The sequence below is a fragment of the Canis aureus genome, chromosome 6 (assembly GCF_053574225.1).
Source record: "Canis aureus isolate CA01 chromosome 6, VMU_Caureus_v.1.0, whole genome shotgun sequence".
In the NCBI taxonomy this organism is placed as follows: Eukaryota; Metazoa; Chordata; class Mammalia; order Carnivora; family Canidae; genus Canis; species Canis aureus.
In genome coordinates this window covers 42,524,889-42,539,506 of record NC_135616.1, presented here as the reverse complement: position 1 = coordinate 42,539,506, position 14,618 = coordinate 42,524,889, and the positions used below count along the sequence as shown (strand labels likewise).

The following is a 14,618-nucleotide window of genomic DNA, read 5'->3' as shown; positions in this document are numbered from 1 at the left end:
ATGCCAAATGTAAGTGAGAGAGATCATCCTTTATTATTTTTCGAATGACTTGGACTTTGCAATATCCATATCCAATTCTGAGATTTTAATTTAGTACTCTCCCAGTCTCATAAAAATGTATTTCCCTGTGGTTTCTCCTGCTTCCCTTCACCCATAGATCCCATCCTTTATTCACACCAGACCCTGTATCCCAGTGTGTCTTCAGAGTGGGCCTGAGGGTTACCTTCAACAGAACCCCCAAGCACCTTTATTAACAATACAGATTCTGCTTGCATGAGGAGCTTCCTGCTTATTTTAATGTACACTAAGGGTTGTTTTCACCTGTGAACCCCTCCATTGGTGTGCTAACCCCTCTTGGCTCTTCTGAAATCCCTTTTCCAGCTTGGGTCTTGAAAGGTTGCACACACCTGCATTCTAGAGTTTCCGAGGCACTTGTTGCTTGATAACAACAGCGCCCCTGGATGATTTTTGTTTGCTCTTCTCTCCACTCTATTACCGCTTCTGATCTTTGCTTCAGTAAATGTCAGTTCCTGTCTCTTCTTCTCCAGCACCAGAACATTTCTGGATCCAAATCTCTCCAGCTCTTCCTTACCTTATCAGACTTCTGGCTGATAGCTTGAATGGCCCACTGGTTATTTCTATTTGCACATCCCACCATCACTCCAGCCTTAGCACTACTAAAAAATCAGATGGGTCACTCTCACCCTGTAGCCCAAGTTCTTTTTCTCTCACATTAATTATGAAATAATATTGATTTGTTTTAATTGCAGGCTCTTCAGCAAAGGCCCTTGTCAGTTTAAAAGGTAAGATCATAGCACGACTCTGTAGGTATGGCATAAGCTAGAAATTTAATTCATTAAATTGATTTGGATATAGTGTTTCTCTTTACTGTCAAAGTTAGCATTCATTATAGCTTTTAAGTATTGGTTTTCACTGATGATAATTTTAAATTCATGGGTTGTTTTAGAAGAATTGGTCCTTGGTTGTTGGAAATTATTAAGAAATTTATTTTTCTGAGAAATACTGATTAAAAAAACTTTTCTTTTTAAAAATTTTTATTTTTTTAAAAGATTTTATTTATTTGACAGAGAGAGGGAGAGATAGTGTGAGCAGGGGGAGGAGGGCAGGCAGAGGGTGAGGGAGAAACAGGATCCTCACCAAGTGTAGAGCCCAATGTGGGACTCAATCCCAACCTCGGGACCACTACCTGAGCCAAAGGCAGACACCCAACTAACTGAGCCACCGAGTCCCTCTTTTTAAAAATTTTTAAAGTAAGTTCTTGCCCAGTGTGGGGCTTGAACTCATGACCCAGAGATCAAGAGTCGCACACTACACCAACTGAGCCAGCCAGGCACCCCAAGAACTTTTTTTTTTTAAGATTTTATTTTTAAGTAATCTCCACACTGAATATGGGGCTTGAACTTATCACTTCCCTTTTTTTTTTTTTTAATTTTTATTTATTTATGATAGTCACACACACAGAGAGAGAGAGGCAGAGACATAGGCAGAAGGAGAAGCAGGCTCCATGCACCGGAAGCCCGACGTGGGATTCGATCCCCGCTCTCCAGGATCACGCCCTGGGCCAAAAGCAGGCGCCAAACCGCTGCGCCACCCAGGGACCCCGAACTTATCACTTCTTATCAAGAATCACACACTCCCATGTGCCAGTCAGATGCTCCAAACCCCAGGAACTATTTATTTTTATTTCTTTAAAGGTTTTTATTTTATTTGATGGAGAGAGCCAGAGAGCACAAATTGGGGGAACGGGAGAGGGAGAAGCAGGGAGCCTGATGCAGGGCTCGATCCCAGGATCCTCGGATCATGGCCTGAGCCAAAGGCAGCCACTCAACCAACTGAGCCACCCAGGTGCTCCTCACCAGGAACTTTTTTGTTAAACATTGCAGATATCTTACTAGAGTAAAAGCATTTATTGAACAGCTGTGCTCAGCTGTATTTTTGTTTGAGTTTATTATTATTTTTAGAAATTCTGCTTTCTAAGTAATGATGCAAGTCTCTTGAAATAAAAGAATGATAGTATTTTTCTTTATCTGAGAGCAGAGTTATACATATGCCTTGGTCTTGTTCTTTCTTTCTGGAAGTACTTTAGACCACCTTTCTTACTGTGGTTTGTTTTGAATTTTTGCTTGGGCAGGGTTCTACTGAGTAAGTAAATCTGGAAGCAAACTGTGCTCAAAAGTTCACTAATACTTTTAGTTTTTAAAGCTACTATGTTGTGCTTTGGACTGGTGATTTATCAAATCAATTCCTGGCTTGAGAACACCTACCTTCCAGAACTACCCTAATTTATTTGCCTAGCTGGATCAGTCCTGGTCCATCTCTTTTCTTTTGTACTTAAAAGGTACGTCTGAAAAAGTATTTCATTATTCTTTTCCTCTCAATATCAAAACCATTTTTCTTTTCAAAACAATAAATATATAAGTGATATATTTCTTACAGAAAAAAATTAGTAAATGCTGATGAACAGCTAGAAGAAATGAAAATAACTATCTTGTGTGTCTTCATCCTGGCTTTCTGTGACTTTCTCTACATAAACATATCCTTTTTATAAAAATTAAACTCACTGTTCTGTATTTTCATAATATGTCTAATCAATTACTTGATTGGAATTTTTTTCTGGTTGCATACAACTCTGAAGACATTTCTTTGAATCAAGGAAAACAGAAACACCCACACATTTTATTTTTGTATATCCATGGTTTCACTTACTAAAGCAGGAAACATTTAGAAATATACTCTAAATTCAAGGTTAGAAGCTTTTTTCCATTTTCCACTGCCCTGTTTTCAATCAGATTATACTTAAGCTTCTTAGCAAATTAGAATAAAGAAATTACTAAAAATACAAAGAAGGAAACCACACACACTTTCTTTCTTCATTCATTCATTCATTCATTCATTCATGAGAGAGACACAGAGAAGCGGGCTCCTCACAGGGAGCCTGATGTGGGACTCGATTCCCAAACCGGGATCACACACACTGCTCAGCCACTAAGCCACCCAGGTGTCCCCCACACATACTTTAATATGAGAATGTAATACTTTCACGATGCAGCGCCTTGTCAAATTATGTAGAGTTTGACCAAAAAAAAAAAAAAAAAAAGATTTTTCATTTGCGATAAACCAAAATTACTGTGGTTAGTGTATTTTTTCCATATTGGTAAATATTTCATATATATTGCTATTAATAGAAGGCAGTGTTAATTGTATAAAATCCTTTGACCTAAACTTAAATCTTACTAGTAGTAATTACTTATATTACAGAGGGAAGCTTATCTAACACATGGAATGAAAAGTACAGTTCTTTACAAAAAACACCTGTTTGGAAAGGCAGGAATACGGGCTCTGCTGTGGAAATGGTAAGGAATTAATTTTTCTTATTCTTTAGAATATGATAACTAAATTGTTTGTATTTATTGTCACGTGCACAGTTCTTATACGACAGTAATAGTTTTCCAAGGTTCTCCCCAAACCCAAGTGTTTGAGGTTTTTTTGCGTTTGAGTCTTTAAGTGCCATTGAGTGTAGCGTATGAGATCAAACTTAGATAAATGGTCTGTAGCCTTTGATAATCTGGTCATCGGTAAGCATTTGTTAAGTAATTGCAATTCTTTAAATAGGCAGGGCAAAAAACTCTAACAACCCCAAATAATACTTTATTTAGAATATAAAAAAATTTCGCATGATTCTGGTCCCTGCAAAAAGATGTATAAATAAGTGTAAGATAACAAAATCCCATGAAGATCAAGGATAATTACATGTAGGGTAGAAGGGTAGAAGAGACTTCTTTCAGGGCTATGGAGTATTAAGGCTCTCAGTGGGTTTAATTTCAAGAGTCAGGACCTCTGGCTTTGACCCAGTTGGATGCTGCTCGTATGTTGCTAGTCCTCTGTAACCTACCTCCCTTCCGACTGGGCATGCAAGTCTGTCTGAAGTTCTGGCAGAAGAATTTGAAACAGGATGTTGGTATGATTGGGATATTATTTCTATTGTTCTTCTGCCTTTATGAGGCCTCTGAACCTAGAATGGATGGTAAAATTGTTCATATTACAGAGCCTTAAGTGTATGATGTCCTTTGGGTATTTCAGCAAGTTAGTTCTAGTTCTGCAATCTAGTGTAGTCTATACTCACTTACCAAATACCTGTTACAGGTACCTTGTACTTTTATTCACAGATGGAAATTCGTTAACAAATTTTGACAGTGCATATAGTGCGTTATTATACATTGAGATTGACTCTCTAGAGTGATTAGTAACTTTGTCCAGCTCAGGGCCTATGCAGCAGACACAGCATGCAATACACCCAGCTGCTTTTACTCCAAGCACTAGCATAATGAGAACTGGAATTTCCAGAACTTGTTTTCCTCTTGTCACCATTCAAGGCTGCTAAGGATACTAGGGTTCCAGTTTTAATTGTCAGCTAGGTGTTTCATTTAGTCATCAGCTAGATGTTTCAATTGTAAACAAATTGCATACATATGTACTACTTTGTAAATCTAAGATTATTTGTATTCAATGTGGTATACTTTGTATTACCCATACTTATCCTTCCAGGCTGCTGATGGTCCAGCCTTAGCTCTATCTCCCAAGTGGAGAAATGTATTTTGGAATAAAAATGGGGAGTGTTCAGTCTTTTTATTAAATCAACAAATTTCTGTCACAGCCTTTCAGAAATTCAAAGCGAAGTCGACTCTTTTCTGATGAAGATGACAGACAAATAAATACAAGGTCACCCAAAAGAAACCAGAGGGTTGCGATGGTCCCACAGGTATGTGTGTCACTAGCGTTTGGTTCCATGTGAAAGGAAGTGAGCAGTTGCTCAGCATAATAAAATTTATGTTTTAGTGTTCTATTACATGTTGAGTAACAAGCTATTTTTCTTAAATCAGTGCTCCAACTCGGCTCCTATGTTCGTCACCTAGAAAGGCCATTATTTTATTGATGGACTTTTTCCAGGAGTAGAAAGCCAATTCTCAGTCTTACAAATGCACAGTTTTAAGCATGGAGAGGAGAGATGGATTTGGCAATAGGGAATCAGTTTGGAGTTTTTCATGGAAATGAGAGGGTGAATAACACTTTATCGCTGAGGAAAGTATGTTGAAGACTTCCTTATCTAAAAGAGGAAACTATAGCACAAGATCGCATCATAGTTTTCATTTTTGGCACTCTTTTTTTCAGTAAGAGATTAATTTATTTGATTTCCTCTCCTCATTATTGTTATTTTTTAAAGATCTCATCTAATTATTTGAGAGAGAGAGAGAGAGCAAGCACAAGCAGGGGGAATGGCAGGGAGAGGGAGGAACAGACTCTCCGCTGAGCAGGGAGCCTGAGGCTGGGCTCCATCCCAGGACCCTGGGATCATGACCTGAGCCGAAGGCAGAGACTTAACAGTTTGAGCACCCAATTTTTTCTCTTTAGTTTTTTTTTTTTTTTAACTTTTTAAAAAATTGAAGTATAATTAACACACAGTGTTACATTAGTTTCGGGTGTACAGTACAATGATTCAGCAATTTATACATTACTCAGTTTCATCATGATAAGTGTACTCTTTTTTCTTTTTTTTAAGATTTTATTTATTCATTTATAGAGAAAGAGAGCAGGGTGGGGAGGGGTAGAGGGAGAGAGAATGTCAAGCTGGCTCTGAGCTGAGCACAGAGCCCGATGGGGGGCTCGATCTCACGACCCCAAGATCATAACCTGAGCCAAAAGCAAGAGTTGGATTTTTTTGTTTTTGTTTTTGTTTTTTTAAGAGTTGGACTCTTAACTGACTGCATGGCTCAGGCGCTCAATAAGTGTACTCTTAATTCCGTTCATGTAGCTCACCCACCCATCATCCCTCTGGTAACCACCAATTCTCTACATTCAAGAGTCTGGGTTTTTTTTTGTCTCTTTTTTGTTGTTGTTTTGTTTTGTTTCTTAAAATCCATGTATGAGTGAAATCATATGGTATTTATCTTTCTCTGACTTCATTTAGCATTATATTCTGTATATGTCTGTCCATGTTGTTGCAAATGGCAACATTTCATTCTTTTTTATGGCTGAGTAGTTTTCGTGTGTGTGTGTGTGTGTGTGTGTGTGTGTGTGTATGTGTGTGTGTACTACCTCTTCTTTATCCATTCATCTATGGAGGGACACTTGGGCTGCTTCCGTATTTTGTCTATTGTATGTAATGCTGCAGTTAACATAGGAACCTATCTTTTTGAATTGTTTTTTTTTTTTTTTAAGATTTTATTTATTTATTCATGAGAGAAACAGAGAGAGAGAGAGAGGCAGAGACACAAAGGGAGAAGCAGACCCCATGCAGGGAGCCCAACGGTGGGACTCAGTCCCGGATGTCCAGGATCATACCCTGGGCTGAAGGCGGTGCTAAACTGCTGAGCCACCCAGGGATCCCTGAATTAGTATTTTTATTATCTTTGGGTAAATACCCAGTTGTGGGATTATTGAATCATAAGGTAGTTCTATTTTTTTAAAAAAAATTTTTTTTGAGCAACCTCCATACTATTCTCCAGAGTGGCTGCACCAGTTTGTATTCCTAGCAACAGTGCACATGTGTCTGTAAGCTACCCAGGCACCCTGTAATTTAAAAAAGTTTTTTAAACAAATTTATTTATTTTAGAGAGTGCAGAGAGGTGGGAGGAGGGATAGAGGAAGACGAAGAGTCTTAAGCAGACTTCACACTGAGTGCAGAGCCGAAATTGGGGATTAGTCTCATGACCCTGAGATCACAACCTAAGTTGAAACCAACAGTGATGCCCAACCGATGTACCACCTAGGTGCCCCCTCTTTTTAAAAATTTTTGAAAAGAATTTATTTATTTTAGAGACTTGTATAAGTTATTTATATATTTTGGGTTTTTTTTTTTTAAGATTTTATTTATTTATTCATGAAAGACAGACACAGAGAGGAACAGACACAGGCAGAGGGAGAAGCAGGCTCCATGCAGGGAGCCTGACGTGGGACTCGATCCTGGGTCTCCAGGATCAGGCCCTGGGCCGAAGGTGGCGCTAAACCGCTGAGTCACCTGGGCTGCCCTTATTTTGGGTATTTACCCCTTTTTGGCATCTTAAAAAAAATAATAGTGGACACGTGAGAATCAAAGAGAAGAATAAAAATTATGTAAGGAAAATACTATTTTTAAAAATAATGTAATTTTTCTCTTGTCAAATTTATTTATTTATTTATTTATTTATTTATTTATTTATTTATTTTAAAGATTTTATTTATGTATTCATGAGAGATAGAGAAAGAGAGGCAGAGACACAGGCAGAGGGAGAAGCAGGCTCCATGCAGGGAACCCGATGTGGGATTCGATCCCGGGTCTCCAGGATCACCCCCTGGGCCGAAGGCAGGCACTAAACCGCTGAGCCACCCAGGGATCCCACTTGTCAAATTTATAATCTCTGATGTAATTATTGCCTTCTTCCCTTTCTTCTTTTTTTTTTTTTTAAGATTTTATTTATTTATGACACACACATGCAGAGAGAGAGAGAGGCAGAGACACGGCAGAGGCAGAAACAGGCTCCATGTAGGGAGCCTGACATGGGACTCGATCCCAGGTCTCCAGGATCACGCCCTGTGCTAAAGGCAGCGCTAAACCGCTGAGCCACCCAGGCTGCCCACTTTCTTCCCTTTCATTTGTTTCTAAAAGTGGTATAAAATTATCCATAGGAGGGATCATAGTAGGGGTGATTTTTCTCTATCAGAATTTGGCACCAAATAAAATAAAGGCATGACCAGCAATATTTAACAACAGTTAAATGAATAGCACTTATTTCTGTATTGACTTTAGAAGAGCTGTGTTATTAGAATAATTTAGATGCCTTAACTTTGTTTAGATTTTAAAGTTTCAAATAGTGATTTTTTTTTTTTAAGATTTTTTTCCTCTCCAACTATTTATTAGGAAAATTTTCAAACTGACAGAAAACGGGTCTTTATGACTCTGAAACCATCTTGCCCCATCTCTGTGCACTCTCCTTCCCCCAGGTACATCATTCCTTCCAGAGGTAGTTTACAGAGTGCTTTCTACTTCTGAGCCACACAGAGCAGGCATAAGTAAGACAAACATGATACAAGACTGCTTCAGATATGTGAGAAGGTTTTATATCCTGTGAGTTTTCTCTTTTCTTGTAACTTTCCTATTTCTATCCACTTTGATTTATGTGGTGTGGCTTGTTCCCTTCCCCTTCTGATCTGAATCTGTTCATTTGTGGGTTTCTTTAAGGAGCCCTGTCTGGAACTAACTAGTTGTAAAAACCAAATTTGACTGAGTACTTAGTGTGTACCAGGCTCTGTTTTAAGCCCCGCATATACATGGCTTTGATTTAGTCTTCAACAACCCTGATGACCTAGGCTACTGCCTTATTTCCCGTTTTTCAGCTGAGGAAACAGACATGGTGAAGTATCCTGCTCCCGATCCCAAAGATTGCAAGCGAAGGCTAAGAGGCGAATGGCCGGCAGCCTGTCTCCAGGGCCTCCTTTTTTGTGTTGTCCTAATAGCTTTATTTTTATTTATTAATTTTCAAGATTTATTTATTTATTTTAGAGCAAGCGAGCAGGGGGAGGGGTAGAGGCAGAGGGAAAGGGGAAACAGACTCCCTGCTAGCTCGGAGCCTGATGGGGGCCTGGATCTTCCCACCCTGAGATCTTGACCCCAGCCGAAACCAAGAGTCACATGCCCAACCCACCGAGCCAATCAGGCGTCCCCTAACAGCTTTATTGAGATAGGATTCACATACCATACGTTTCAACCATTTAAAGCATACTATTCAGTGTTTTAATATACGTACAGAGTTTGTAAGCAATTTTAGGACATTTTCATCACCCCCCAGAAAACCCTGTACCAGTGACTCTGTTTTCTCTCTGTTAAAACTACCCTACAAAGGGCAGCCTGGGTGGCTCAGTGGTTTGGTGCCTGCCTTCAGCCCAGGGTGTGATCCTAGAGACCTGGGATCGAGTCCCACATCCGGCTCCCTGCATGGAGCCTGCTTCTCCCTCTGCCTGTGTCTCTGCCTCTCTCTCTCTGTCACTCATGAATAAAAAAAAAAAAAAAAAAAAAAAAAAAAAAACTACCCTACAAGGGTGGTTGCTACAGCTGGGACATTTACATTTAAACTTTGGAAGATGCTACTAAATGTTCATGGAAGTTGTAGTAATTGATACTTCCACTAACAGGGGATCTTTAATGGTTTTATAGCCAGGGAGTCACCAATACCTTATTGAAATAAAATCTGGGTCAGTAACTCAATAGAAAAATGACACTATTTCTGATAATAGTGTTTTATGATAATTTGGTTATTTGGTTGTTATTCTAAACCACTCCTAGAATACAGAAAAAAATTTTTTTTAAAGATTTTATTTATTTATTCATGAGAGACACAGAGAAAGAGAGAGGCAGAGACACAGGCAGAGGGAGAAGCAGGCTCCATGCATGAAGCCCGATGTGGGGCTCAATCCTGGGACTCCGGGATCACACCCTGAGCCAAAGGCAGACACTCAACCGCTGAGCCACCCGGGTGTGCCACAAAAAAATTTTTTTTACATTAAGAAGTTAATTTTTCAAAGTACAGTATGCTATCCTGAATTGGATTCTGGGACAGAAAAAGCACATTAATGGAAAAACTGAAGAAATCTACATGAGATCTGTAGTTTAGTTGATAGTATTGTACAGTGTTAGTTTCTTAATTTTGACACACCATGTTTATGTAAGATGTTCACGCTAGGGAAAGCTGGGTGAAAGGCATATTAGAACTCAGTACTATCTTTGCCACTTTCCTATAAATTTACAATTTTTCCAAAGCTAAAGGCTTTTGATAATAAAAAATTATTTACCTATACTAATTCTCCAGATCTACATCATTAACTGGTAACCACTGGAATTAGTTTGATTAGCCTTTTGATCTTTTTTTTTTAAGATTTTATTTATTTATTCATGAGAGACATAGAGAGAGAGAGGGGCAGAGACACAGGCAGAGGGAGAAGCAGGCCCCATGCAGGGAGCCCGACACGGGACTTGATCCCAGGACTCCAGGATCACGCCCTGGGCCGAAGGTGGCGCTAAAACGCTGTCACCCGGGCTGCCCAGACTTTTAGATCTTTATAGACCTTTCTTAAAAGTTTATATGTGTGTTCATAGAAAATACATGGTAGTTTTTTTTTCATGGTAGTTTTTAATGTTTGTAGTTTTAAAATTATAATATTTTCATGATCATATGTCATGCATCATTCTGTAATTCAGTTTTTCATTTAAAAATCTGGTTTTGAGATTTGGCTGTGCTGATTGATTTAGTTTGATAACAGATAGGCAGACTTCAATCTTTTGTTTCTTTTTCCTGTTATATATTATGCAGTCTTATGATACCGTAGTTTATACATTCTCCTATTTATGGGCATTTAAGTGGTTTCTAAGGTTTTACTATTACAGACAGTGTTATAGCGAATACCCCAACCAAGCATGTTTGTATAAATTTGCAAGTGTTTTTTCAAGGATGGATGCCTGAAATGTAGAATTGCTGGATCATAGGATATGCACATTTAAACAGTCTGAAGTAGTACTAAATTATTCTCCAAGGACATTGTACTGGTTTATACTTTCTGCCAACAATATATCATAGTACCTGTTTCCCCAAATGCCTGCCAGCTCAGTATATAAACAAACATCTGAGTTGTTGCCGATCTGATAATAGCATCTCCCTGATTCTAGGTGGCATTTCATCTATGAGTGATGTTGAGGTACTTTTCACATGTTTTTTTTTTTTTTTTGAGATTTTTTATTTACTCATGACAGACACACACACACACACACACACAGAGAGAGAGAGAAGCAGACACAGGCAGAGGGAGAAGCAGGCTCCATGCAGGGAGCCGGATGTGGAACTCGATTCCAGGTCTCCAGGATCACACCCCAGGCTAAAGGCAGCACTAAACCGCTGAGCCACTGGGACTGCCCTTCGCATATGTTTAAAAACAATTTCTTGGGATGCCTGGGTGGCTCAGTGGTTAAGTGCCTGCCTTCAGCCCAGGGCCTGATCCTGGGGGCCCGGGATTGAGTCCCACATTGGGCTCCCTGCATGGAGCCTACCTTTCTCTCAGTGTCTCTTATGAGTAAATAAATAGAAGTCTTAAAAAAAAAAAATTCTTTCCCATAAACTGTTTGTCTTTTGTCCCTATTTTCTTTTTTTTTTTTTTTTTTTTAATTTTTATTTATTTATGATAGTCACAGAGAGAGAGGCAGAGACATAGGCAGAGGGAGAAGCAGGCTCCATGCACCGGGAGCCCGACGTGGGATTCGATCCCGGGTCTCCAGGATCGTGCCCTGGGCCAAAGGCAGGCGCCAAACCGCTGTGCCACCCAGGGATCCCTGTCCCTATTTTCTAATTCGTTTGTAAGAATTTTGTATATATTAATATTAGCCCTTTGGCTGTTTATATTGGTTGTAATTTTTTTTTCAGTTTGTAGTTTGTCTTTTGACTTTTTAAATTTTTCTACAGACATGCAGGATTGAAAAAAAAATGTAAAGGTCAAATATAACTGTGTTTTCCTTCGTGTCTTTCTGGTTTATACTTAGAAAGATCTTCTCTGGTCTAAAATTATATCTTTTGGGCAGCCCGGGTGGCTCAGTGGTTTAGTGCCACCTTCAGCCCAGGGCCTGATCCTGGGGGCCCGGGATCGAGTCCCGTGTCGGGCTCCCTGCATGGAGCCTGCTTCTCCCTCTGCCTGTGTCTCTGCTTCTTCTCTGTGTCTCTCATGAATAAATAAATACAATCTTAAAAAAAAACAAAACTATCCAAGGATGGATGCCTGGGTGGGTCAGTGGTTGAGCGTCTGCCTTTGGCTCAGGGCATGATCCTGGAGTCCCGGGATTGAGTCCCACATCAGGCTCCTTGCATGGAGCCTGCTTCTCCCTCTGCCTCTCTCTGTGTCTCTCATGAATAAATAAATAAAATAAAAAAAAAACTGTCTAAGGATTTTCCCTCATATTTAGAATAAAAATCTAAACCCCTATTGCTGATCTACAAAGCCCACCCAAGCATTCCCTAGTTCCACTTATTCAAGCCTCAGTGTCCCTCTGTAGACTAAAATATTTTTCCAAAAAAAAAAATAATAAATAAATAAAATAAAATATTTTTCCATGTTGATCTTGCACATTTGTTTAGTGTATTCCTGGGTGTTTAATACTTTTGTGCTTGTCATTTTTGCTTTCATAAACAGGATATTTCTTCTGCTTTTTTTTTTTTTTTTTTTGAAAGTTTTTATTTATCATGAGAGACACAGAAAGAGAGAGGCAGAGACACAGGCAGAGCGAGAAACAGGCTCCATGTAGGGAGCCCGATGCGGGACCTGATCCCGGGACCCCAGGGTCACTCCCTGAGCTGAAGGCAGACGCCCAACCACTGAGTCACCCAGGCATCCCTTCATCTGTTTTTTTTTTTTTTTTTTTTTTTTAAATGTGTTTTATTATTTTTTTTTAATTTTTTTTTAATTTATTTATGATAGTCACAGAGAGAGGGAGAGAAAGAGAGACAGGCAGAGGGAGAAGCAGGCTCCATGCACCGGGAGCCCGATGTGGGATTTGATCCCGGGTCTCCAGGATCGCGCCCTGGGCCAAAGGCAGGCGCCAAACCGCTGCGCCACCCAGGGATCCCCCCTTCATCTGTTTTATTATCTAACTAATTCTCCCTTATATAGAGAAAAGTAATGATTTTTTTTTAAGATACTGATTTTTATATGTCAGCCTTGTATTTGCCCACTTTATTAAATTCTCTTACTATTTTAAATGATTATAGTTGTTTTCTTGAGTTTTCTAGGACAGTCTTATCACTTGCAAATAATGGCTTTTATCTTCTCCTTTACAATTATTAGTTAAAAAATAGTAGTGATTGTCAACATCTTCTTCCTCTAATGACAGTGTTTTGGATCATAACCTGAGACAAAGGCAGATGCTTCACTGACTAAGCCACCCAGGCGCCTCTGTCTTTCGTATCTTAACATTGAATGTGATCATGACTTTTGGATTGGAATGAGGAGAAATAAGTTTTACAGGTTAAGAAAGTATCCATCTGTTTTTGTTTTCTTGGTCAGTAGAGCTAAAAGCCTTGTCAGTTTTGTTGACCTTTTTTTTGTTGTTGTTGTTGACCTGCATTTGGCTTAGGTCATGATCTCAGAGTCCTGGGATTGAGTCCCGCATCAGGCTCCCTCTTCAGCCTGAAGTCTGCTTCTTCCTCTGCCCCCCCCCCCCCCCCCCCCGCCTCGTGCACACTCTCTCTCTCTCTCTCTCTCTCAAATAAATACATAAATAATCTTTTTAAAAAATAAAGAAATTGAGACAACATTGACATAACATTGTATGTTTCAGGTACACAACAGATTTGATATTTGTGTATGTAGTGAAATGATCACTATGTTGAGTTAACATCTGTCAGCACAGTTATAATTTTTTTTCTTGTGATAAGAACTTTTAAAATCTATTCTGTTAGTGACTTTTAACTCTGTAATATATACTATAGTCACCATGCTGTACATTACATCTCCCTAACCTACTGATTTTATTTTATTAATTTTTTTAACCTACTGATTTTATTTATTTATTTATTTATTTATTTATTTATTTATTTATTTATTTTTTAATTTATTTTTTATTGGTGTTCAATTTACTAACATACAGAATAACCCCCAGTGCCTGTCACCCATTCACTCCCACCCCCCGCCCTCCTCCCCTTCTACCACCCCTAATTCGTTTCCCAGAGTTAGCAGTCTTTACGTTCTGTCTCCCTTTCTGATATTTCCCACACATTTCTTCTCCCTTCCCTTATATTCCCTTTCACTATTATTTATATTCCCCAAATGAATGAGAACATATAATGTTTGTCCTTCTCCGACTGACTTACTTCACTCAGCATAATACCCTCCAGTTCCATCCACGTAACCTACTGATTTTAAAACTGAGTTTGTGTCTTTTCACCCCTTTCACCCCATTACCTAGCAACCACCAGTCTGCTCTTTGTATTTATGAATTAAGTTTGTGTATGTGTGTTGTTGTTGTTGTTGGTTTTTTTGGGTTTTTGTTTGTTTTGTTTTTCAGGGGAAGTTTTTTAGATTTCACATATAAGTGAGATCACCTGGTGTTTGTCTCTCTCTTAGTTCACTTAGCATAATGCCCTCAAGGCCCATCCATGTTACTGCAAATGGCAAGGTTTCATTCTGTTTTTATAGCTGAATAATATTCCAGTGTGTGTGTGTGTGTGTGTGTGTGTGTGTGCCACATTTTCTTTATTTCTTCATCCAGTGATGAACACTTAGGTTGCTTCCATGTCTTGGCTATTATAAATAATACTGCACAGAGCATGGGGTGCAGATATTTTTTTCAAGTTAGGGTTTTTGTTTGCTTCGGATAAATAACCCAGCATTGGAATTATTGAATCATAAGTTTTAGTTTTAATTTTTTTGAGGAACCTCCTTATTGTTGTTCACAGTGGCTGCACTAGTTTGCATTCCCACCAACAGTGCAGGAGAGTTCCCTTTTTTCCACATTTTCACCAACACTTATTATTTCTTATCTTTTTGACTCTAGTTGTTCTGATAGGTATGAGGTGATATCCCACTGTGAA

The 14,618-nt window shown here is 39.0% G+C and overlaps 1 protein-coding gene across 4 annotated transcripts in view; it reads left to right on the top strand.

Moving 5' to 3' along the window:
• Positions 1–14,618, top strand: part of LIN9 (lin-9 DREAM MuvB core complex component) — a 78,380-nt gene that overhangs the window by 5,878 nt on the left and 57,884 nt on the right. For all 4 annotated transcript variants that reach the window (XM_077901316.1, XM_077901315.1, XM_077901317.1 and 1 more), the window contains 3 exons: positions 771–803; positions 3,280–3,374; positions 4,676–4,780. In XM_077901316.1, coding sequence (XP_077757442.1) covers positions 771–803; positions 3,280–3,374; positions 4,676–4,780 — 233 coding nt within the window. The remainder of the gene's footprint in view (positions 1–770; positions 804–3,279; positions 3,375–4,675; positions 4,781–14,618) is intronic.